This window comes from Anticarsia gemmatalis, chromosome 12, assembly GCF_050436995.1.
Source record: "Anticarsia gemmatalis isolate Benzon Research Colony breed Stoneville strain chromosome 12, ilAntGemm2 primary, whole genome shotgun sequence".
In the NCBI taxonomy this organism is placed as follows: Eukaryota; Metazoa; Arthropoda; class Insecta; order Lepidoptera; family Erebidae; genus Anticarsia; species Anticarsia gemmatalis.
In genome coordinates this window covers 7313008-7338289 of record NC_134756.1, presented here as the reverse complement: position 1 = coordinate 7338289, position 25282 = coordinate 7313008, and the positions used below count along the sequence as shown (strand labels likewise).

General features: G+C 35.1%; 2 protein-coding genes across 3 annotated transcripts in view; both read right to left on the bottom strand.

The window, feature by feature from the left end:
- LOC142977030 (semaphorin-2A-like) overlaps positions 1 to 25282 on the bottom strand; it is a 341213-nt gene that overhangs the window by 288748 nt on the left and 27183 nt on the right. The gene's annotated exons all lie outside the window — the stretch shown is intronic.
- On the bottom strand, positions 16207 to 17090 carry LOC142977310 (putative oxidoreductase TM_0325). Its single transcript, XM_076121128.1, has one exon. It carries the CDS (start codon positions 17065 to 17067, stop codon positions 16303 to 16305), a length of 765 nt encoding a protein of 254 aa, XP_075977243.1. The 5' UTR covers positions 17068 to 17090; the 3' UTR covers positions 16207 to 16302.

Here is a 25282-nt window from a genome sequence, read left to right as displayed (position 1 = left end):
AGTTGAAAACAATTCGTTTTAAAACACCGGTCAGTTAGTTAAATTGGTTTAGAATTTGTACGCGATTGAAGCATAATTGGACAGCTGTCAACCAAACTCGGTTAATTGACTTTCAGGTATTCACTAGCCAGTAGGTTTGTAGATGCATATAGTACTCGAAATTATTGCTCTTGTTTTAGAATACTCACGCCAAGCACTTTTGGGACAGTTTACAATTAGTTTTTATAGTACTTTCTTTTGACAAACGCAATAGACATTATCACTACGAGTAGTTCAGAAATATGTAATATGTTTGAATAAAATAAGCGAGCAGACGACGACAAAGATGGGACTGACTTGCGAAGAATATCTCTTAGCTTTTTACACGTAAATAGGGAATATAACAATAAAGAAAAACAACATCGTTAATAAGGTGTACCTACGATCATTTTTCTCGAACGACCAATTAAGCGCACCGAAGAAAATATTGAAATAACGAGTGAGAAAACGACTTGGCAATTAAAAAATTAAAGAATTTACGGGTAGTCAGTCAGCTCATCGATGTAGCAACCTATTAGAGATGAAAGGTCCTTGCTAACTCAGCTTGAACCGTGAACATTCAAGGCTCCCGCTCCTAATTAGTTTGTAAGACAAACATCCGCTAGGTGGGACATTTAAAACAGCCATGCTTCGATTGGCCCATCCAATTACAATGTTAATTTTAAGGGACACACGCGTATTCCTTATAAAGATACCAAACATACCCATAACGAACGTAATTTGGAAATTTCCGAGTGTATTCCAATTAACAATCGGGCCGAGTTCGAAGTTATTTCTGGTATCACATCTGTACTGTCAGTAACTGTTTCACGTTATGGCGAGCTTTGGATAATTCGCGTTCATTTTGTTACATTTTTAAAAGTGCATTCACACCTTTAAAACGGCTAGTAATAGTCGTGTTCATTGTTGCACATAAAATACCCAGAACTGTGTATAGTAACACAATAAATGACACAGTTAAAATGGACTTGTAGAGAGGCAAAGTAGAAATACAACGGCTTTTGTACGACAAAATGCAACTTTTATTGCAATGATTAGTGGTTTAATTAACAATAACAAGACCTATTAGTCGATAACCTACATTTAGCTTCATTACTTCATAATATTATACAATTTACCTTGCAAACGTCACAGCTCAAGTCATAAATATAACATAATCCAGTATGATAAGCCTAGCGAGCACGCCAACTTAACCTGTTGAGTGGAGTGAGATGTTATTCTTGGTTCGTAGCAGAAGACGCTCTGAGCTATGCTGCAATACATTAGATGTAAGCCAAGCACTAACGACTTCATTTATATCCCCTTGTCAGCTATGAACGCCTGGTACGTTCTCATCGGTAACGCCGCCGCTGCATGCTATAATTTATCATTTTTAACCATTCATAAGTTGAGGTTGAAATGAGGTTAGGGTTATTTGCTTACAGTTCATGTAGTTGAACTAATAGACGTACCTTATTGGTTTTTTACTCAAAATGTTAGGTATTTTGAAAAAAATATCAACGGTGAATTTGAATTTTATATACTTATAACATTTCTAATCTATTAATTTGTTTAGTCTTTTTTCATAAACTCCTATTCTACGAGGTTTTGAAACATAACTCTGAAATGTTCATATTTTAGTACATTCGTCAAAAAGCTAATGGTTACAAATTCGATTACGTCGTGTGTAAAAATATTTTTTGGTATAACTTATTCATTCACCAAAACCGCATACGTATGCTAAAACATAAACTGAAAATAGATAATTTAATATACAGTCGGGCATGAGCACGGGCGACTGCATGGAACATGTATTTGATTTTAAATAGCATCTGTGCCTGAGTTTCCTGCAACATTGCATTGGAATGGCCGGACGGCACCATAGAGTCCCCGATCTCGTTTCAGATAGCTCCATCAATCTTCTGCAACAGTGTATCGGCTTCCTATTTTAAAAACGAAACGCGAACGAGTTTTGTTAAACCTTTATCGTTTGTGGAAAGCGCTTACGTATCGCCTTTAGCTCGGGTAATGTCGAATCCTCGCAATTCGATTCGTGGTCGTATAAAAAGATGCCATTCAAAAGGTTCAATCACTTTTACAAAAGTTTCACCGTTGAAATTTCAATTGAAAAGTAATTCCGTGATTTTTTGTAATAGTTTTTTAACGTGAAACTATTTCAGCCTTTACAGGCACGTTTGTTTGCGCAGATTACGGTGGAATTCATTTCAGTCAACTATCAACACGAAACCGAGAGCTCGTTATGAGCAACAATTTTTCTTTGTTTAAAAAAGTTTGTTCGAATCTCGACCAATTCCATTAGCAGTTGTTGCGGAAGTTTATCAAGCTTTACATTCATTTCGAGTTGTTCCTTATTTGTCTGGGGAGTTTTAAAAGCGTGCCGATTCGCTTCGAAAGTAAATAAATACAAAGGGACTATTTGAAAACGTTTCTAATAACGAATAACTCAATCTGGTCGGGGCCGGTAGCGCTGAGCCACTCAATCAAGCGGATTGAACCGTAGGGTGGTTAAGAGCGAATACGTAGCGCTTGTAACGAATGTATTGTGCTCTTAGTGCTAAAATAAAAAGAACATCAGCGATACTCCTCCACTGTACCGCAGGAATTGCTCTGATGAACGAGCAATGCGGTTCTAATAGCAATAGCCTTTTTTCCTCTCGTTGCAACCCCGACGTGAGCGCTTTTATAAGAAAAATTCGAATGGTCGGAATGAAACCAATATATTGTGATACCATTTTTAATTAATGTTATGTTGCTACGTGAATGTGCATTACCAATGATACATTTTACTGCGATGAGAAAATTTTACCTTAATGAGAATGCGAAATTCATTACCGGAAATTATTTTAAAATTATCGCATTGCCTACTTTGTGATTTCATATTTATATGATACAGTGGAATGATAAATACCTTTCCATTAGTAAAATAAATCCGTTAAAAAATTATGTCTCGTTAGTCTAGTGATTGCAAGCGTGACAGAAATTCTGACGCGTTAGCTTTTATTTTATCAATGTTATTTGAATTTTAACTGCCGATGGTTTTTTGCAGTGACAATCAGAATTTTAGAACGTCAATTATTTTAATTTACAACAGTGAAGTGTGAATTATAACTAGCAAACAAACAAGCCATTGAAAAAACGAATGAGTTCTAAACCTAAATAATGAAACGTTAGGCTATTTCGATTAAGCATACGAAAATTAATGGAAAAGCACCCCAAGTCTAAACAATACAGATCCTATATCAATGGAAAACGCCAATCAATCCTTTAACTGTTCGTTATTTACACATTCAAGTACAACAATGTCGATGTTTATAAGTACAAATTGTCCACGCGTATATCCATTTTGTTCGTGTTTTAATCCGATTGTCTGACTGCACGCGGCTCCTATCCAATCAAGCTTTTTATTAACCCTCATTATTATTGATTGCCGCGAAACTGCATGAATCCATGACGAACTAAATGTATCAGAAATCCTTTTTTCATTGTCGAAGCTTTTATTTTGCGAGTAAATATATCGGCATGAAAAGATTTCGTCGGTTGAAATATTGAGTGCGCGTTTTCAGTCTTGTTTGCGTTATAAAATGACAACGAAGAGTGTGTTCGACGTGTTCGTGTATTAAAAAATATCGTAGAGTTATTATAGATTCTTTGCGTAATCATTCAATTTGAATAAATTTTGCAATGTATATCGGTCGATAAAAAAATCTGAAATTGGTACTGTTTGTATTTCATTTTGTAAATGTATACGTTTAATAGTTTTATATGATTTTATTCCTGAATTTTATCAGATTAATAAATACTAAGTTTGGAAGCTAAGACCTGAGTTATGTACGACGTACGTGCAAATAGCAATATATTCTATTCTATGTATTATATAGCCGTACCACGATAGCTGAGCTCCCTCGGGAAGGGTCGGCAGAGACGTTGTGCCGGGAGGCTCCGGTGTGCTATTCCATTGTATATCCCGCGGTGCCTCATTAACGCATTGAGGATGACCACTAACTCGCTTCAACGGACAATGCAAACTAGGAGACGGGAATCTACAATTTAAACTATAATGCACTTTAAATAAATGTGTCAGAGTTTAAATTCCAGTGCATTGACTTGAGCGGCGCCGTGCTCCCTCGGGGTATCTATAGATAACAATAGAATTGATAATTTGTTTCTATCATTAATGTTTCTGTCTGACCTGTCGACACTTTCTAGACACTATCCCGAGCTGGTTGAATTTAAGATATGATATAACAAAATATATTTTACTCAGAGTAGAGAAGACCACGAGTCTGCTCTCTAGAGCCGATGTAATATATGTAGATGGCTTAATCATTCACAAAACTATTCTAATTTATATCTAAAAAATAATAAGCTTATAATTAAACACCGACATCATTACTTACTAGGGAACTTGAACTTAACTCTCACGCTCTGAGAAGTGTACCCGTACTACTGGACAGCAAGCAAAACCAAACCGTATTTACCAAACAGAAATCTCGTTCGAAAATCTTACAGCCAACAGTCGTGTTTCCCATCACAGAACTGATTTGATGGAACAACAAAAGGCTCTATTGTAGTACTTTATTCGTACATCGTCGGTATATTTCAGACGCGTTAATCACTCGGCTCGGACGGGACCGCAGCGTTCGCATACGTAAACAACTCGCATTGCGATCAGATAACCGCATTAGCGCCGAGCGCGTGTCACAAACAGATCGCACGGACCCACACTCAGATATGCGTGACGTAACAATTGTAACTACATTAAATATTGCTTTTATTTGACAGTTTGCGAACGAATTTTGAGTATTGATTCGTAAGTAACTTACGTCGAAATCCGAATAAAATGATTACACAGTAAATAAAAAACATTAAAGTTTAAAGGTATAAAATTGGTACAGGAAAATTCTCTATTGTGTTATTTTTGTTTGTATGTCGGAAGGCCGAAGGGTCAGTTTTAATGCGACACGTGTCGTACAGATTCTGAGAACGCCAAAAATACCGCTACCGCTTATTACTTTAGAGTGCCCTAAAGCCTATTGTAAGTAATTATATTCCGTCTCTCAGTTCTTATCTACTTTTTTGTTAGTAAACAGGCTGTATTTTTTTTTGTTAGTCGTCAATGACAAAAATGAGACGCTCAAAACCAAAAAGCTTTATTTTTTTTTACTTTCCTACTTAAGCTTAACATATTATTAGACTGGGGGGCAAAAATGTCCTGGGACTCGCTAGCGACATCGTGTGATGTGGTACGACGTTGCCGAACTTGACTCGCTACTTTGATCATCGCTGCGAAGACAAGCTACGCGATGTCGCCAGTTATATTAAAAGAAATTACACAACTTCTCTTGAAATGTCGCAGGACATTTGTCCCCTACTGAATACATAACTTGAACGCGATATTGAAGATCACGTACACGAAACTCTGTAAGTTCTTATCGACAACAACAACCCAAAATAATGGAGGCATGGTTATAGGCAGTCCTCGTTTAGATAACCGCATTACCGGCAGGCGGCGTGTCACAAACAGTACGCGCCCGCATTACCTACTCACCGATATGCGTGACGATATCCATTCGACATTACCACATTCCGATGCGCCTCACTGTAAATTAAGTGATTGATGTACCGCCGGTGTAAAGCAAGGCTTCCGAAATACCTACATAACTTCCACGCTAGGAATTGTGCCAAATTTTAAAAATTATCTTAACAAACGTAATGAGTCACATTTCCCAACAGTTTTACCGTGAAAAGAAGTTTACGTGTTATGTAAGTTATCCAAAAATATTTACAGCATAAAAAGAACACAGTTTTTATCCAAAGTGATAGTAAAGCCAGATACATGCTGTCCATCGACATTTCACTCTAACAAAACAGTGCCAGATCGTCAAAAAATCTGGCTATTCTGTTACTTAGTAAAATACACACGAGCTTTTACAAGAGGTCGAGTTTCTATTGCAATGTTGTGACGTCACAGAATGGAAGGTAGTTATTTAAGTCAAAATAAAAAAGAAATACTTTAAAAACAAACAGGCCTTTACCAAATCAATGAAACCGAACTTTGTTTAGTGGAAAACGTATTAACGAGTGTGGTGTGACACGGACAAATTGTACAAGCCTACCTCGGTACTAGCCGAGTGATTACAATTTATTGATGAACCAACGCACACCTTGGCGCCAACATTTGACTGTCAAATCAGCCTGTAATTGTCCACTGAATGCAGGACTATCCTCAAGTGAGAGGATGTAATGACAAAATTGCTTGGCGTTGGATTGGTGATCGTGGGTTGATGTAGTTGGTTGTGCAGCGATCATATATGGAGGTATTGTTGACCGTCGCTTTAAACTATTAAACAGTTCTGGTTGTCCTCCAACGCAATTATTAATAGAGACCAAAATATGATACTAAAAATGTAGGAAGAAAATAGTGATAAATCTAATTTGAAAAAAGTTATTACATAAGATTACGTAAAATCTTCTTATATTATATTTTCTACACACTACAGCAAGTCCTTATTATTAATAGCATTTCACTTAATTTAGTGGATATTAAAAAAGCGTATTTAATTAAAACATCAAGCACTCTCAAACGCTTATTAGGTTTGCTTATTCTAATTTGATGAAAATTTATTTTAAATTAAAAGCCAGCAAGGCAAAACCGGTGTTCGCTAAAAATATAAATTACGGTAAAGATTTTACACAGAGACTCTTTCCATAGTTTTACTTAGTAAGTTAAAGTTAAACTAAGAATATTCTATTAAAGGAGTCAAGCTTGTTCTGCGAAGTTCAGAAAGTAGGATTGTCTAGTCTGTTATTTAAATTTCTTTCTTAGTACTAAGTTATAGGTTTATATTGTTTTCGATACGATCGTAGAATTAAATGCTTCTCATTAGCCTAAATTTTACGAATAGTGTTTTTGTGGGCGACCATTTATAACAACTTTAAAAACAAAGTCAATATTTTAAAATCTCTTTAAAGTTTAAATACAGAATCAATCATCCGTCCTCGTTTAAACTGATTCGTACGAAACGAAATTATTGATAATTAATTTAGCCATTATCGAAGACCGAGTAACTACCTAGATCCTACACAATAATAACTTAAATAAATTGAAACACACTGCTACAACCCACTACTCAAATTGTAGTCGCGACTTTACCTTAAGAAGTTCCACAAGTAAGAACTCGCTAATTGAGACTGATTTGGATAAGTGTAAACTCTTAGTTCATCGGCTTAAAGCCTTAAACCAAGTCCACGTCGTCCCATCATTTATCATTAAAGTTAATTACCTTCTACAGCTCAGTCCATTCAACTAATTAGTCTCCTCCAAAAAAAATCGTGGATAATTGCGAAGAGTGATTGCCAGGATTTTCTTTCTACTGAGGACACTCACTGATAAATTACTACCTTTTGCTATTCGGCCCGGTTTTCTTTATTATTTGCCAGAAATAATACTTAATGGTGCCGAAAGCCGGTCGTTTTTTAGGACAATTGTTTTTTTTGCGATATGAACAAAGAACTTGGTAGAATAATAGTCATCATTAAATGACTGGAACCATTATTCTGTATTTAACAGATGATAAATTATCAGATGAAATGTTTAGGTCACTTTTTTTTATTGTAGGAACGTTCAGACACTGTCACAATAACCTAGTACTATGATCGTCATCAATTCGTTCTAAAATATGTACGGAGAAGCGAATACGAATATCTCGCAACTCTACCAAATCACCAAAAGTTATTGTTACCAGGAAACGAAATTAATATATGTATTGCATACAAATAAAAAATAATGTCTGATATTTGTGTCCTATAGTTATGCGGTTATATTTACTTAATACGAATCCTTAACAATATCAGTATTATGCGTTAATACGTAAAATTAAAAATAAGAAAATGATAATTGGGTGTGACATATTTTTATTTTTGATACTTACGTAGGTAATATAAAATTGTATGTTATTATAATATTTTGTCATACGAAAGATTTAGTATTAAAGTAACCTCGGGTGACACAAACAAAGGTCGCAGATATGAAAAAACTATAACCTTAACTTGTAACAATAGTCAAAGATATTCGCAAAACTAATATAAAAGAATAACAAATAACTTCAATAAAAAGGTTATAAAACCAAATATTATATTTTGTTTGTAGGTCGAACGTAATGCGAAGTAAATCTAGAATATTACAGAAATAAACAGAAACGGTTCGACAATAACTTCGAAGAAATAATATTTTTTTATTAAAAGTAAATGTATGAAACTGTTATATTAATTTTGTATGCGAATTGTGTGACTTTTTATCGTTTCAGTTACGGCATAGATAGTTATTTTAACTGCTATTGAAATTTATTGACGTAAAATAATAAAGTATTTTATTGCACAAATATTTTTAAGTCATTTGAATTTTACTGGATAAATAAAAGCACGTTTAATTATTTTATATTGCCTAGTGAAGATATATTTTTGTGCTTGAGTAGGTATTTTTATTTATAAAATTTGTAACAATAATTTTTAATGCACTAATCGTCTATGTGCACTGAAACCTAAAACACAACTCATGGTCAATTTATATATAATTCTGATGACGAGTCAGTTCTCAACTCACAGTTGCAACTGCTGAGCATAGAAAGTTGAAATTTAGAACGAGGATTCCTTAAGAATTTCCACCACGAAAGGGACAAAATGTAGCAAAAGCGTGAAAACAAAAGTCCAGGCAGAAAAATTAGCAGGTGGCTGCTAGTGATTAATAAAATAATACAAATTTCAATCTAGATCTGTCATTTGATTTCATCACAAACGGTAATTTACAAGCATCGATATGAATTTATTGAAGCAGATAAATAAACACGACAAATTCTAATTACGCACAATTGGATTGAATGTTATTACAATAATAATAATATAGTCATTGACATATGTAACCGACCGCATAACGCATTAATTCGTAGGCGATTATGAAATTGTCAAAGCCTAACATGCATGATTTTACATATATAATATAATAATATGCGGGCAGTCTGCTTCGGGGAAGAGTAAATACAATCTGAGTTTGCATTCCAAACATCACCTAATTATTCAATTGTTCAGGTAATGGATACGCTCCACTCGGAATTGTGTTAGATATAACGTCTTAGTTCGAAATGCGATACCTACATATCCGCTAAACTGGCCAAGATTATATCAACATGATATGTATCATATGTTTTGCCACAAACTTCTAAATGCCGTGCATGATTCAGTCAGTTCTTGAATCAGTATTTTATGTTTAGGCGTAACTAACAAAAAACTTGTTTTCTGTGAATGAAATATAGTTTAATCAAATTAATATACGTGCTACTATAATAAAAATATATTCACTGGCTGCGATGAAACGAAACGTACGACACAGATTTCAGTAAATCTCGTGAAGGAAAAACTATTTCGCACATGAATGAAATGACTTTCGCTCTTGCGTGGCTTCGTGTCTCCCACTTACTTTCCTTAAGACACCAATCCTTGGCCATAGAACGAAATGAAAATTAATGGTGGTCGTGAGTATTTTTTCATGTCGGTTTGAGTATACACCATTACTTCCGTTTTTGGCGCTGAACCCTCATTTATTATGTAAGTTGGTCGGTAAAATGCTGTACGCAAAAATGCAGATGGTATGTTGAAACGAGCTTATTTCCCGGGCAAAGTAAATTAAGTGTGTCTTTCACACAGATCTCCACGGCAAGGTGAGCTTTGATGTTCTGCCGGCGATTATTTATTGAAGCATTTCGTGGAGGGCACGTTTTCCTCCTACTAACATATTCGTTTTATTAAATAGCTGACCAATTTTACCAAATTAATCAGGTTATTCCCAATGGCCTTGTAAAATTAATTTTGATAACAAAAGCAATTTAAACAATGACTTATTTTCCAAGCTATATATCATCTTCATCCTGTCCGGTCCCATGAGTCTTCGGAATTTTTCGTGATTTTTCTCGATTCCACCTAATTGGATTGATGGAGCGAGTCTCGCAAATCTGTCAGCCGAAGATAATGAACGCGCCAGCAGAATGAACTTTTGTCAAGTTAGGCAACTATTCTCCGTGAAAGGGCGATCACCGACATTTTCCTAGTCGTAAAACACGAGCTATAAATGAATTATGGCGATAAAAGTTAGTGAGAACAAGCAAGTTCTCGTAATCGTAAACGTACGCTTGTGTTTATTGTGTAGTAGTCTGCCGAAATAAAAATAGCCCGAAGTGTATTGTGAAACAACAAAAAAGGGATGTGTACTTTATGTTGTTATAAGCTGAAACCGCCTAAATTAGATGTAAATAAGCTGATAGTTACTTGACGCAGTGTTCCGTATCTTGACAGTGATTGGATGAAATTAGAGGATCGTAAACATACGTGATCTGGAGCGTTGTTTGCACATCCTCTCTCTTGAATAGGCCGGTCCGTGAAGCCCTTTCAGAGGTTGATGAAACACAAACTGTGTCACTGGGTACTGCCGAAATTTCGGATGGTGTTTGTAGTTGCAAACGAACTGCCTTGTGCTGGCGTAATGGGGTTTCCGAACATGCCTAAGTAAGTTTCTATCTAGCGAGCTTGTCCACCTTCGCTAGATTAAAGGTAAATTAATTCAAGTTTCAAACTGAATTAGGCACACACGTCGTTAGACTACCAACAGTGTGCGGACGCAAAATTGGTTAGATAACGGATTAGGTTCACCCAACTCGTTAAAGCCCAATTAATTCAAAATGTTCGCAATCCCGAAAAAATAACAAAACAACTCATCCGTCAAATAATTTCAATAAGCTTAAACACCAAATCACAACACATTCTATCATGTGTTTGCAGACAAGGCTGTCATTTGAATATTGCGGAATTTCATTTATCATAATTCGCCTCTCTAGTAAGGGAACTAGGTAACGTCGGGGCACTTCCGCGGCACATGATTTGCATAATAACCGAACTAAGTGTACCATATCTTGCTTAAGGTCGAATCCGAACCATAAATTTGGTATAATAAGGACTACTTTGCATAAGCCGACCGAACCGAATTGCTCTACGTCCGATCAATTCTCACACACAGATTCAAAGACATTTGAACGCATTAGGGGAATGTTAATAGACTGAAGTTGCAGACCATACGATTACCGTACATATTTTGATTTGCGTTGCGAGTGTTTCGTTGAATAGTCAAAGTGATATGATGCCTTTCAAAGTTCAGGGAAAAGGCGAGCAAGGGTTTAATAAAGGTAGTTTTGTGTAAACCTACGTGGCGGGAAATGTTAACTTAATTGCTTTAATTATGATTAACATGTGTAAATTAAATGTTTAGTTACTTGGGGTAGTGAAATATTAATTTCTACACAATTCAAAAGAACATGAGGGTTTAAATACAATTTTATATATCTTTTTTTGAAACAGCATTATGGCTCATCGTTTGTCAAAGGTTACTAAGCTCATTTCATATTCACTTTACACTGGCAACCCTACTAACAAAAAATGCAAGGCCGATAGTGAAGCCGATAGGCAAATACCCACCCCAAATCATGACCTAATATCGGGCAATTTATCACCGACAGACCTTTGTGCCTGTGCCATCAATCTTGAGCTTCCTCCGCACTCAACACTCCAACTAATTATTGTCGATCGTGTCTTGACAGTTTACTTGCGGATTTCAACATTTTTTTAATGTTTGACGTACGATTTATAGCGAATCAAATGTTTCTTCAGGGGGATAATTAGACTCACTTTTTGCGAGGGTGAATTTATAAAAGGTAAACACTAGCAATCCGTCACAGCGATGGTTGTTAATAGATGGAGCCCGGGTACAGATCGTTCGAAGGAAAGGGGAGGGAAATGAAACCATCCATTACGGCTCAAGACGGACAACTCGAAGGCAGAACGTAGAACACAAGGAAGATTTTCCTCAGCACCGGGAAATGAGCGTCGCAGCCGTCCCTCCCAGTTAATAATGAAACAATACTCACATATGCTTAGGGTACACATGCACATTTGTTTTTGTTCCACGCTATGACAGCTACTCTACATAACCCTAATGACGCAATATTTTACTTAGTCACGATCCGATAACGGTGTAGTAATTCTGACGTATTATATTCTGTACTAAACGAGCGGTGTTTTCACGGAAAGGAAAATGTGGCTTCAGGTAGATTTATTCGCGTAGAGGAAGTAGCATAGCAACATTAAGTTAATAAAGCATAAAAATATTTTACAGCGAGTCATGGAGTGGCATCCATACACGCGAGTGGCAAAGAAGGGCCATTTGCTTTATTACATTTACATCATACGCCCGTTAAAGCAACCAACTGTACAAAATGTTGCATGAAATTCCTTTCTCGTGTCGCGATTGATCTTTTTACTTTCTTTCAAATAATATTTTTCTTGGGTACCGTAAAATCTTATTCACATTTTTCTTATGCTCGCATACCTCACAATTTGAGCATCGCTGAAATTACTGAAATTATTCATCCTTTAATATAACTCTTTGGCTGAATTGTCAAAATACTTTTATCGTAAAATTGTTGATATAAAATATAGAAAGGTTGCCATAAAGATTTGCTGGCATATTTGTAACTTGGTTTTGATGTTGGCCACTATTTACATATATTAGATAACAACGATTTGACCTTAGGCGTTGATGCGGTATACCATTTCACAAGGTACCGAATTCGGTTCTCGGGCTAGAACACAGTTGTAAATAAATTCAATATAAATGAGTGTAGAAATAATAACTCACAACCGGAACGAGACTTATTGTTTGGGTGTATCTTCGCGGAACCTTTGCCATTTAAATTGATATTTACATTCAAGCATTGGAAAGAGAGCAAAAAAATTTAATTATGTATGCGTCTGACGATACGCTCGTACATAATAATAAGTACGTTTCCTTTATCTTGTCCTCGATCATAAATTTTCATTACGAGAACTGGAACCTTCGCTACACATTCATATAGCCGAAATATATGACAACACATCACAATATCTTTGGCAGCATTTTGTGCAATACGACCACCGAAACGAAGAAATATCGTCGAAACTGCCTATTCGACGTAATATGTATAATAATCCCATCGCAAGGAAGGAAACACAGACAATACCATAATAACTTTCCCTGTATATACAAAACAAATTTCCCATTCATTTTGCCCAACAAAACAAAGGTGATGACAACTTCAACAGTAAAATTCAGGGCACGCCTGAAACCAACTCAAAAACCACATAGGTTTCGAAACAAACAGAAAACATAGATTTTTCGTTGCAGAACTATAGCAGTAATATTGGAAAGCGAAGTGATTGTGTTTGGTTAGTCCAGCTGAACATGAACAGCCGCAGGACGTGACCTGTACGCAACACCGAGCGTGCGTCGAGCTGGGATTTTTCAAAAGCAATTCGCGAAACTGAACGCGTGTGTGCAAACACGTCGACTGACATTGGCTTGGTGTAGATATTTACCAAAAACTAGTGTGAACGCATGCACTATTCTCACGATTCCCAATACAGCGTCAGCACTTACAGGCGCAAATAAAAATTGAAAAATTCTCGGTCGCAAATCCCCCGAGGGTCGCGACTCGCACGTTCCTCACGCACCGCTGTCCCCAACAAAGAGCTGAACCGCTACATTATTTATTTAATTATTTATTTATTGAAGCCCAACGTCACATTGTCGGAAACATTCGCCCTTTACGACTTGCGTTAAATAATAATCGGGTTTTTTACATTTTATAGGAATCTCAATTACGGCATTAATATGATTAGCCTCTACTACTCACGATTGAATTAAAACTACGAGATTATTTTACTAGACACAGGCTTTTGTATAGTACAATACTCTATAGTAAATTACAGTTTATTTCGCATGTCAAAGAAACATACGTGATATGAGTTTGTAAATAAATATTACATACATTGCGTAATAATATATGCAGGGGATGTAATTGTAAGCTTGTGTACTAGTTAATGGAATGGTACAATCTGTTATATACGTAGTTTGCTTGCCGACGTTGCGATATACATATCTCAGTTACAATGTATAGTACATAACATGCATCTATTGATCAACATCGAATGTATTGTACGCCGTAAACTACGGACGTTTGGTTGCAGTTACTCATTTAATACTATGTTAACTTGGAGTTATGATAGACATATATTTTGTATATTATTATTTACTGTTACAGATAAATAAACATATATCGACAATATAATAACTTATTGTGAAATTCATTCTTAATTTATAGGCGCGAATATTTTACAAATTACGTGAAAGCGTAGAATCATGGAAAGTACTTAAAATGGTTTTTCAAGAATGCTAATCTGGTCTCACACTTGACCGGGTTGATTTAAGATTTTAACCCTCTCCTATAACAGGAGAAAACGCTAGCCTTACAGACGAACAGCCATAAGAACATATTAAAAAAAAATTAACCCATTAATGTCCCACTGCAAGAGTCTCCTCCCGTAATGAGGGAGGGGTTAGGCCTTGAGTCCACCACGCTAGCCAAATGTGGGATGGGGACTTAAGAACTTATTTTTAATTATTTCATACAGCTTAATCAATTTCTAGGACAAAAAATACTTCGTCTACTCATATCTAACTAAACAATTAACTAAAACAACAATTACTTTCATATTTCTATCCAATTCAAAGGCTGGAGAATCACAATCACGTGATAACTGGCTAATTTAATAGCACAACAACATTACGTTTAATTTTGTTTGTCGTATAACAAAGGGGGCAGTGATTTGGCGTTACGCACACATTTGTATGGGTAAGCGCACAGTTATTGTAAATAAGTATTTATTTTGTAAGACTAATGAATATTTTAGTCTGTCTTTTTTTTACAGAATGCGAGAATGAGGGAGTTTTTAGAATTAGCCGAAGAAGAACAAAATCAAGATTTATAAGCTACATAATTATTGATTTGTTTTATACCACATCAGATAAAATCAGATAAAATATGTTAATATTGATCATGACTTCAAGAAACGTTTTGTCTCATGGTCAACTTATTTTCCTGTACAAAATGTCAGCTAACATTGTCTTTTGAGTTCATTTTTTACGATCTTGCTTTGATACCCTAATTACAGACATTGAACTTTTTCACTTTTGACTTCATTCACCCCCCAAATCAAATGGAATAATGATGTAGATCTACCCTCACCCCGCCTCAAATGGGATGAAAAGATAATAACGAAAAACAATAATATCGTATATTTTTATACTTATATTCTTAGAAATACAAGAAAAACAATAATTGTTCCAAGAAAAGATACCGTGGCTCGCTCCTAAACGATTATAGTGGTTAAATCATACTTCTATAAATATATTTCATGAACCCCGCACGATGTCTGAACACTTTTATGGTAGTATAAACACTAGTACAGTATTATCTAGCTCTTGTGGAGATAAAGGAACAATATTACAGTAATATTACATTCAACCAGCCACTAAGATATAGCCTCTTTGTACAAACTACTGGTAAAACACCATTTATAGTAGCTTCAAGTTGGCCCGTTCGTCAGCTTAATGTTCCCACATCCTCCGAGTATCAATTCTCAACTCCTCATTTGCGTCCACCATAAGTTTTGCTTTGCGTCGCACACAATCTAGTTCACTGCATGCGAAATTAAGACTAATGGTTAAGGAAACACGAACTATATTAGCTGAGCTTACAGTCTTACTTACTGACCTGTTTATGTTAGCCTCTATATCCTTTCTTTCACATACTATGTTCTTATTCTTGCTAGTATATGGCTCGCTTACACACGTTACTTTATTTTTCTACTAAGTAAAAGAAAATCAGGAAATAGTTTGTCGTATGTGAGCCGCTACAGTCCGTAATCTACTTTACGTGACATTCTGTACCCGAATGTCAGTAAAGCATTCCCTACAAAACTCATATAACTTCTCAAATAAGACTCAAGCTCTTGCATATTTATGTAATAAAGGGTCTTTACACTAGTGGTCATTTATTAAAGTATTGTGATTGAAACATCACTGTTCCCTATTTAACTCATGATGATGTGTAAAGACGTATCCGTCTGATATTATTATATTATAGTTTCTTATTAACAATTACTGTATAATCATTATCAATATGTATTTTACCAATTAATCAATCTCAATCTCAATCAATTGAGAATGTATTTCACCAATATCACTGCATGTAATATTACAAACTATAGTTTAATAGTATACGTTAAAAGTTCCACTACAAACATTAACAAAATATTCTTGCTGAGCTTAAACATTATCAAATTACATTACACCAACATTTCGCCGTTATCTATAACGTAAATACTACCCGTGATACTGCGCGCGCGATTGCTCGATAGATAAAGAATGAGGTCGGCGACCTCCTCGCTTTCCGCCAGTTTACCGAGCGGGTAATTTTCACACCGATGTTTGTAGAGCTCTGCAACTTCTTCTTTACTGTAACCAGCTGCTTCTGCAAACTGTGACTTCGTACCGCCAGGGTTCACAGAGTTCACGCGGACTTTATGACGAGCCATCTCTACCGCTAGACACTTTGTAAATTGATCCAGAGCAGCCTTCGACATACAGTACGGTAGGAAATCTACGTCCTTGATAGGACGCAACCCTGCCACACTCGATACATTAACGATGTTCCCTTTCGTTTTAATAAGATAAGGTGCAGCCAAACTCGTAAGAAGATAAGCGGCACGCACATTAACTGCCATAGCGCGGTCGTATAGCTCCACTCCGTCAAGAATACTTCCATGAACACCGACTCCAGCATTGTTCACTAACACGTCGATCTGGTTGAACGTATTCACAGTCTTTGTAACTATGTTCTTCACGTCTTCTTCAACGGATAAATCCGCCTTGATAACTAGTGGTCTTATGCCTTTTGTTTCCTCACACTGTTTCGCAACTTTACACAAAGATTCTTCATTTCTTCCAACTAAGACAACTTTGGCAGACTGCTGGGCGTACAATAGAGCGGCAGCTGCGCCGATGCCGGAACTGGCGCCGGTGATCAGGACAACTTTGTTGTTGAAGTCCATCGTCGGCCGCGTCTCGATTTACACTAACCATTCTACGTTTTTATCAAACATTATAAGCACCAATGCACACGGATAAATAAACACGACCTTCCGCACTCCACAACAAAATCATTACCGTTATATATTGTGATTGTCGTAAGTGGAACAAACTTCTCGATGTTTTGTATATTAGTACCTTGTGGTGCTTAGTGAACCATTAAAAAGCTATTACTTGTAAGCACTTACTTTTTATTCAATTAATCACTTCAGTTGTTTTAAAAGGGTATACTTACTAATGTGTGGTGTAGCATTATGTGTTTATGTTAATAATTACAGAAAGGCTTCTGCGAATCTATTTATAGTTTAAATTGAATTGAGCCGGAATAACTTCGTTATATCTGATGCAATAATAAACAGCATTTGGCGATTATAAAGGTAAACTAAGCATGTAACGGGCATGGTTTATTCAGCAAAGCGCAAATATATCTACGTAGTACTACATAAATGGTACGTAATAAAATTTTGCGGTTATTCGACGACGTCATGTTTTGGGGACAAAGTGAATGTTTTTTTAACGAAATATTTGAGCAATGACAGAGCGGTCCGCGAACGTCACAGAAGGGACGTGTGCATTACACAAGCCGTCACGCGTACCACGAATATTTCCGTACGGTAGCCTGTCATTTCATTATTGTCAGCGCGGACTCTCGGGAAAATGTGTTAGCAGAATTATTCGCAACGCGCTATATTTTTAATATAATTTGCGTAGCTTTTCTCGTTTATGAATATTACGCATTAAGATGAATTCTTCCATCCCGATAAAACAGAATTTTATTTTATCATGGTAAAATAAAAATATTACCGTAGCATCGTTTTGGTACTTGTGGCATGATGTTGCGAAAAGTCAGCGGAGATAATAGAAATTATATGGATTTTAAAACGTTATTAAACAGTGCAGGATTGGGTTAATCCATTCATCCTGACTTGCCTTTCGTATCGAGGGCAAACTACGTAATGTTGGTTCGGAGGCATGCCATTTACATGAATGATTATTCGGGCGGAGAAATGGGTGCGTGCGATTTCGTCCTTTAAAATTTAGGAGTGTAAGGTTGTTTTTGCGTGACGGAATTCTCAGACCATTGCGAAGTTTATCTGTGCAAGCCGCGTGGAAAGCATTGTCCGGGCCCGTTAGCCTATGTTAACACGCCGCTTCCTCAGTTGGGGACATACAGCAAACATAAATGGGATTTATTCAAATATAATATTTTCCAAAACGTTCCTTTTAACTCTTGTATATTTTACTACATAACTTTTGCACGTATGAGTTATTTTTTGGTGGTTTGACTTTTCATAATTCATTTTAGGAAATAAGTTAATATGTTTTCCAATGCAGGCAGAGCTCTTTAGTAACATTTTACCATGATGATGTTTTGTTAATTTACGCGGTAAGCATTGGTCTTAACGCGTAAATTAACAACTTGATATTCTTAATTTTAAATGTTATTACTGATTTTTGTTTTTTGTTATTTGATACTCTTCGCTTGCCACAACCAAATCTCATAAAGTAACACTTTTCACACAATTGTTTTTAAAGCCTTTAATTACGTAAAGCTACATCACATCACAAGTGAAATATTCATTACATTGAACCGTAACATAAAACACAAAAAGGAAACATAAACCATTGCGCCAATGCATCGGCAAATGAGTTTCTAACCTGTAATTAATGCAGAATTTAATGCGGCACATTACAGCCAGTGCTGCCTCACTAATTTGTACTGATTACTTGTTAATCCACCGCTCTGAATGTTAACATACACCGGCCAATATAACATTTTGAAAGTGCTAATTAAGTTTACGGTATTGTAATAAAATTAGAAATTATTTGTGGTATTTTTAATTAAGTTTTTAGTTAGGTGTAGTAGAAAATGTTGACACAGCAGGTTTTTGAGGAACATTTAACAGAAGTTTATCTATTCAATACCGTTTAAATTCATATAAAAAAACGCTATTGTATAGATGAACTACCGCTAAATGTGCTCAGGAACCGGGGGTTAGTTGGTTGTAGAGACAATTTTGTGGCTACGGATAAGTTACTGAAGTTTTAGTTGACATATAATACGTAAAGGTTTTTAATTACCGTTATTTTCGTTTAGAGAAAATTATGTCTATTTTTTCTTGAACATTGACTCCTCAAATAAAGTTTTACGGTTGTTGAAACTTCCAAAATGTGTTGTTATTTTTGGAAGCAAATATTTCAGGCTTCTACGTCGCTTTAAATCCCCTTGTCGCGCCTTTTTCTTCTAGATCGCTGAACAATGGCAGCTAACTTTTTCATATTTATATCAAGACCCAAACAAAAAGATCCTGGTATCTTCATTTGAATATATTTTTGTTCGCTGTTGTGACAAATAGCGATACTAAATTATGATTAACAAGATAAATTGAGTGTGAAGGTTCATTATTACCACAATTGTTTTAAGGGGTTCGAAGTTTACATATTTATTCTTGTTTTCGCAAAATGAACTATATGTTTTACACGATTAAGTTCATTATGCAGCTGGGGATGAACCGCTACCCAAAACGCCCGTACCTAATTAGCTGTCTTTATTATCTTATATTACTTATCAAATACACTAACAACCAAATAATAGCAGATTGTCGTATCTGTAAAAATATGATTCCTTATAACATACTGTTATTCTATTAACCTTGCTCATAAAACACAACCGTACAATAATTCAAGGTTTTGACAAGACAAAAATATGATGTCAGGCTCTCCATGGGCCCGGGGAGTCCGTGAGCCAAGCGCAGTGGGTGGCGACATCCGTAAGTTGGGCTCTTATCATAAATCTTCGCAGGCCTGCAATGGATCACTCAACCCCTAGCTCACCCCTCATCATTTATACTTTATTATTGAAGGCTTATATCTGTAACCCTTCAAAGCATTCCAATAAATATGATCACTTTGCAAAGAAACTGACTTGTACTCAAGAACAAATACCGGATCCAATCATGCAGATAAACAACTGAAAAAACGCCATTATATCATTGAATAAAAAACTTGACAACAAAAACCAACGCCAACAAAAGCTGCCTACTTTTGTGAGGTATTCAATCACGGAATATTTTATAAAATTGAATTGTCATCAACTAACGAATATTGTCGCGTGACAACTAATCACAAAATATAATTAAATTGTATTCCAACATGGACGACCAACAGGAAACCAAAGTTTCGGAGCGGACCACGCGTTGAATTTATGAATTAATTAAACGTCAATAACTAAAAGCTGTCAATATTCAAATTCATGCTCTACATAACCGTGTATTGGTGGAAAATTTTATATTAGTTTTGTTTCACCGCATAGCACGGATAAAAGTAAAAATCATCCTGTATACATAAAACTTTTATCAACTCTAAATTAACATTATTGTTATTCAAATTCAGCCGTAGTTAACCAAACGTAAATGTGCGGCAGCCCTCCTAGTCAAATAGTGATGTTCAACTTTAGCTGTCATCAAAATTCTCTACTCGCTGTAATAGAATGGTAATGGATGCTGAGAAATTATTACTATTTATGGTTTTAACAACTCATAAATGTAGTCAACAGAAAGAACAATCAATCACGTATATTTATGCTTATGTAACATTGATATTGATGATAACAGTAGACATGGTATAGAAACAAAGTCATATCAAATTTATAAAGCACGTTACAGTATCTCCAAAGCGCCCTTTAACTGTCGGTTGCATACAATAGACTACGATATGAACCAGAAACCTAATATTTCGTTGAAGGTTCTCAGGGAATACGTTGATATCACAATAACGTGTAACATGTACCTAGAAACACATTGTTTCATGAATAAATTGTGATTGTTTAGACTTTGTAATCAGAAGTTAGATACTCTATTACTACATTGTTTGTTCTTTGTCCATATATTTAGTTTATCCGTGCCTCTCGGGTACTACGCATTATTTGAGACGTAATGTGCTAGATAACTTTAAAATAAAATTAATGTACTTACATAAACTATGAGCACCTCTTAGTATCTCTATAAAAGTAGATTAATATTTTTTAGGAAAAATTTGTTTCAGATTCGTTGAACTCGAATAAAATTGGTTTATACTGCTGAAAAAAGAACGTGTATATTTTTACCCGTAGATCAAAGTTCTCAAAACAAATTACATCAGCAGATTATCATATTACGTGTACCCACTCAAACATCGCCAGATTCAATAAATAAATAAAGAGAAACCTGCTTGGAAACAAATAGCTATTTAACTTTTTTATCGCGGAAATCGTAGGTAATGGTTTCGAGGAAATCAATCAGCGGACTATTGGCTACGGCTCAAAGCGGATGCGGTTCATGCTAAGCGTTTAACTCATTATTTGGCTGCGGTACAAGTAGATAGATGTGCCAAAAATACTCCCGATGTATGGAGTTTCCCTGTATAGCTGTTCTTTGGGATTAATGGCTGCTTATAATCCATACTAATATTATAAATGTCATTGCTTGTTTGTTATTTTTTGTAAGATAAATTGGATAAACTGAGAATACTTAACACAGTGATTTGTTTTATTCCCGGGTATAAACGCGGATGTAGCAGCATGCATAGTTACAAAACGTAAGTAACAGATATTATAAAGTTTCGCTCACACTTAGGCAAAACTTATTACATAATTTATTTCACATAATAATACTGCCTCCGTGGCGCAGTGGTTTAGGTCACCACGCCGATACCACTGCATCGGGAGGTCGTGGGTTCGATTCCCACACGGAGCAATTATTTGTGCGATCCACAAATAATTGTTTCGGGTCTGGTTGTGCTTTGTGTCCGTTGTTTGTATGTTTGTAAAAGTCCCCGCGACACAAGAGCAATTCTTAGTGCGGGAGTTGTCTTTTAAAAAAAAAAAAACAAAAAAAAAAAAAAAAAAGAAAAAACATGAATGCTTATTCAAATGTAACGTTTTCCCTAAACGTTTGTAAATACATACACTCTGTATGCGGTTTTATTAAGTGCGTATCAATAAGACTTGATAAAAAGATGACAGGTCGATGATTGATAACGGCTTTGAAAATGCGTGCTCCCATTCATTGCACTCGGTATAAATGGACCATTCATACACAACGCTAAACCCTGTAGATGTACCATGCAAGAGAAGTAAATATTAATTTCGAGGATTTGAGACTGTATTTACATAAAACTTTGAATTGAAGAACTAAAACAAATCTTGTCTTAGAATGTTCTGAAACGACAGCAAAAGAGCGTAATTTCCTCTAGATAGATTTTACTCAAACAATATGAACATACGTCACCTTTCCCGCACGTATCAGCACAGAATTTCTACAACTCGTAGCAAATAGACCTAAGTATATCCGCAAAAACATTAACTTCAAAAATATATGAAAATTAGTCTTTTCTGCGATATTATTCTACCACATAGATTTAACCGCCCAGCATAATAATATTTGTAAATATCAACGTAGCATTTTTGAAAAAATATTTCTATTACAATAAAAATATACTGGCATTTGCCCACTGAACTGAAATTCTAATACTACGCTGAATTCAAACGTTTTTCAGAGCTACGCATCGCAACGTTTTTTAATGAATGAATAGGTATTTGGATGTCAAAAGCGATAACTATTCAATTTGTAATTCAAACGAGGGCATCTGCCATTGCTGTATTCGTAAATGTTTTGTACAAAACCAAATTGAGATATTAGTAATACAAAATTTGATTAATTGTTTTCGTATTTCCTATTATTTATATTAATTGACCATTATTTATTGGTTTAATTACTAAAATTTATTGCATTTGATAATATTTACGCCCTAATTACCTGAATATTAATTGTTGATTTTGATAGATTAAACCGCGTTTGGTATTTGTTAATTTATTTTAAAATTAATAGCAAGTTATAAATGATTTTTTTATACTTAAAAGAAGGTTAGATTTACTGCAAAAGTTGTACAAATTACTGATATTTGTTTTTAATATTACTATTTGATTAATATTCTTATTGAAATTATTCTTCAATATCGGGAATGTTTTAAATAATAGACAAAGTTATAAACCGTCTCCAGATAAATTAAAATGTTCAATTCCAATTCAAAATATTATTTATTTCGTGGACTTCGTACAAAGTATTTGAAATAGTCATATGTATATTGTATTTTTTGTTTGTTTCGGGAAAGTTGGTTGCTCATGAGAAGAAACAGCAGGAAGCCCACGGCTTGATCTTTAAAAATGACAATATATTTGAAGATTTTATGTTTAAGATAAATATGTGTCCGAACTTCAAACCGTTCACCGCTTTATTAGCTGCAAAACAACTACTTCAACAACCAACCCCGTAGTTTAACTTTTATTTTTTATATAAATAAATAAATTTCCCTTAATATATCAAAGTAATGATATTATACCAACACTATGTGGGCTGGTGGTAAACGAATATCGTGTAGTAATTGTATAAGTCTATCACGTCCTGACCTTAGCCTACATTTTACACCCACGATCTGCTTATACTAATATTTGCTTATAAATGTATTTTTACCTTAAGTTTGCGTCATTTATTGGAACTGTACGTCTCGTAATTAAGCGATTTGAGGCGACAGCATCAGATTAAATAAAACCGAAAGCAACTAAATCCAAATACAAATAATTTCGTCTTAAAAGGTGGATAATGTTGTCCTGTGAATAAAACGTATTATTTTACATAGTCTAAATAAATCCCTGCTCCAATATTCAGAACATATTACATTATCTAAGTAAGACCTAGATACTCTAGTATGGTAGTAGTAAGTAGAGTAAAGCACGCTCGCCATCCATCAGGCTCTCAAGTCTATGACAAGAAGGCTTACTTCCCTCATGAATATTTATCACCCTGTTTATTCCCCAAACCAAGTGCCTTAAAAAATACATATTATGTTTTCACTCAATTCACTCGGAAACTCAAACCTGTACTTAGAATTTCTTTGATGATGTAAAATTGCGTGCACGCATTTAAAAGCAATTTTTACGCAAATGATCAAAGGCTAAAGGTAAAATTTACAATATTTATGATGTAAGCACTCGCCCGCGATCGTTTACCTGAAATATTTAAGCAAAATGTCTGGTGCGTGAATATTTTAAGCTTATTTCGATTATGACTATAATAATACATTTATACACATTTCATCATGTTTGGAAAACGTGACATTAAGGTGCAGCGCAGACGGCACACTTTTTGTGTGCGATCGAGTCTGCAGAATATCATGATAGACATTTAAAAAGAAAAATGTGGGATGAAGTGTGCTGAATTGTTTATTCCGCTCCTGTTTGGACATGTATGAGTCTAAAGAAAAACCAAAATACGGTAAGTTTAAGTTTTTAATAGACTTTACCACATTAGTACGCAGACTCGATCGCACAAAAAGTGTGCCGTCTGCGCTGCACCTTATAGTCCTTTTAACGTTTATTAAGAATGTCATAAAAAGAAGAAGAAACTGTCATGAAATAATAATTGCTACAAAAGTCTGCGAGCAAGTTTGGTAACACAGTTCACTTCTTAAAAGCCTTCAATATTGTAGCCAAAAAATTCTTCGACAAAAGACGGAGGCTTTGTTACGGGACCTGTCTTTGTTTTGGCCAACTTCTTTGATCAATCATGACAAATTGTATTTTGTTATAAGAGCACCCCGTCACGAAGTTTGACAGTTCTTGGCACAAACTTTCCTTTCGAGCAAACAAACCAGTAAGTACGAATTAGCTCATGATGTTAAATCGATCATCTTTATAAAAATAAATGTGTTTGTTTAAGTATTTATATAGCTGTTGAGTATAACCTAACTTCTACAGATCAGATATATTTTAGTCGTAGACGAAGAAAATCTTGTTAAACGATGATATATTTTATTATTCTTGATAAAAATATTACTTCTATTTCAGAGCCACAAAAGCTATGAAATATTATTTATCTGACTTCTACATTAAGTACTTTCAGAATTACGTGTTATTACATTTGCCTGCAAAATACGTTATCAAAAATCTATTTTTTCATGAAATTACCTGTAATAAAATAAAATTATGCCGACTCATAAATTAGGCAAACCTTTCTGGAACAACATCGAGTCTATTTAATTCTGAGGCGCTTAACATAGGCACAATAAAGCGGTATAATTTTGACGAACAACTTTACCAAACAAACTGTTACGATAAAAGATAAAAAAAAGGGCGATAAAAAA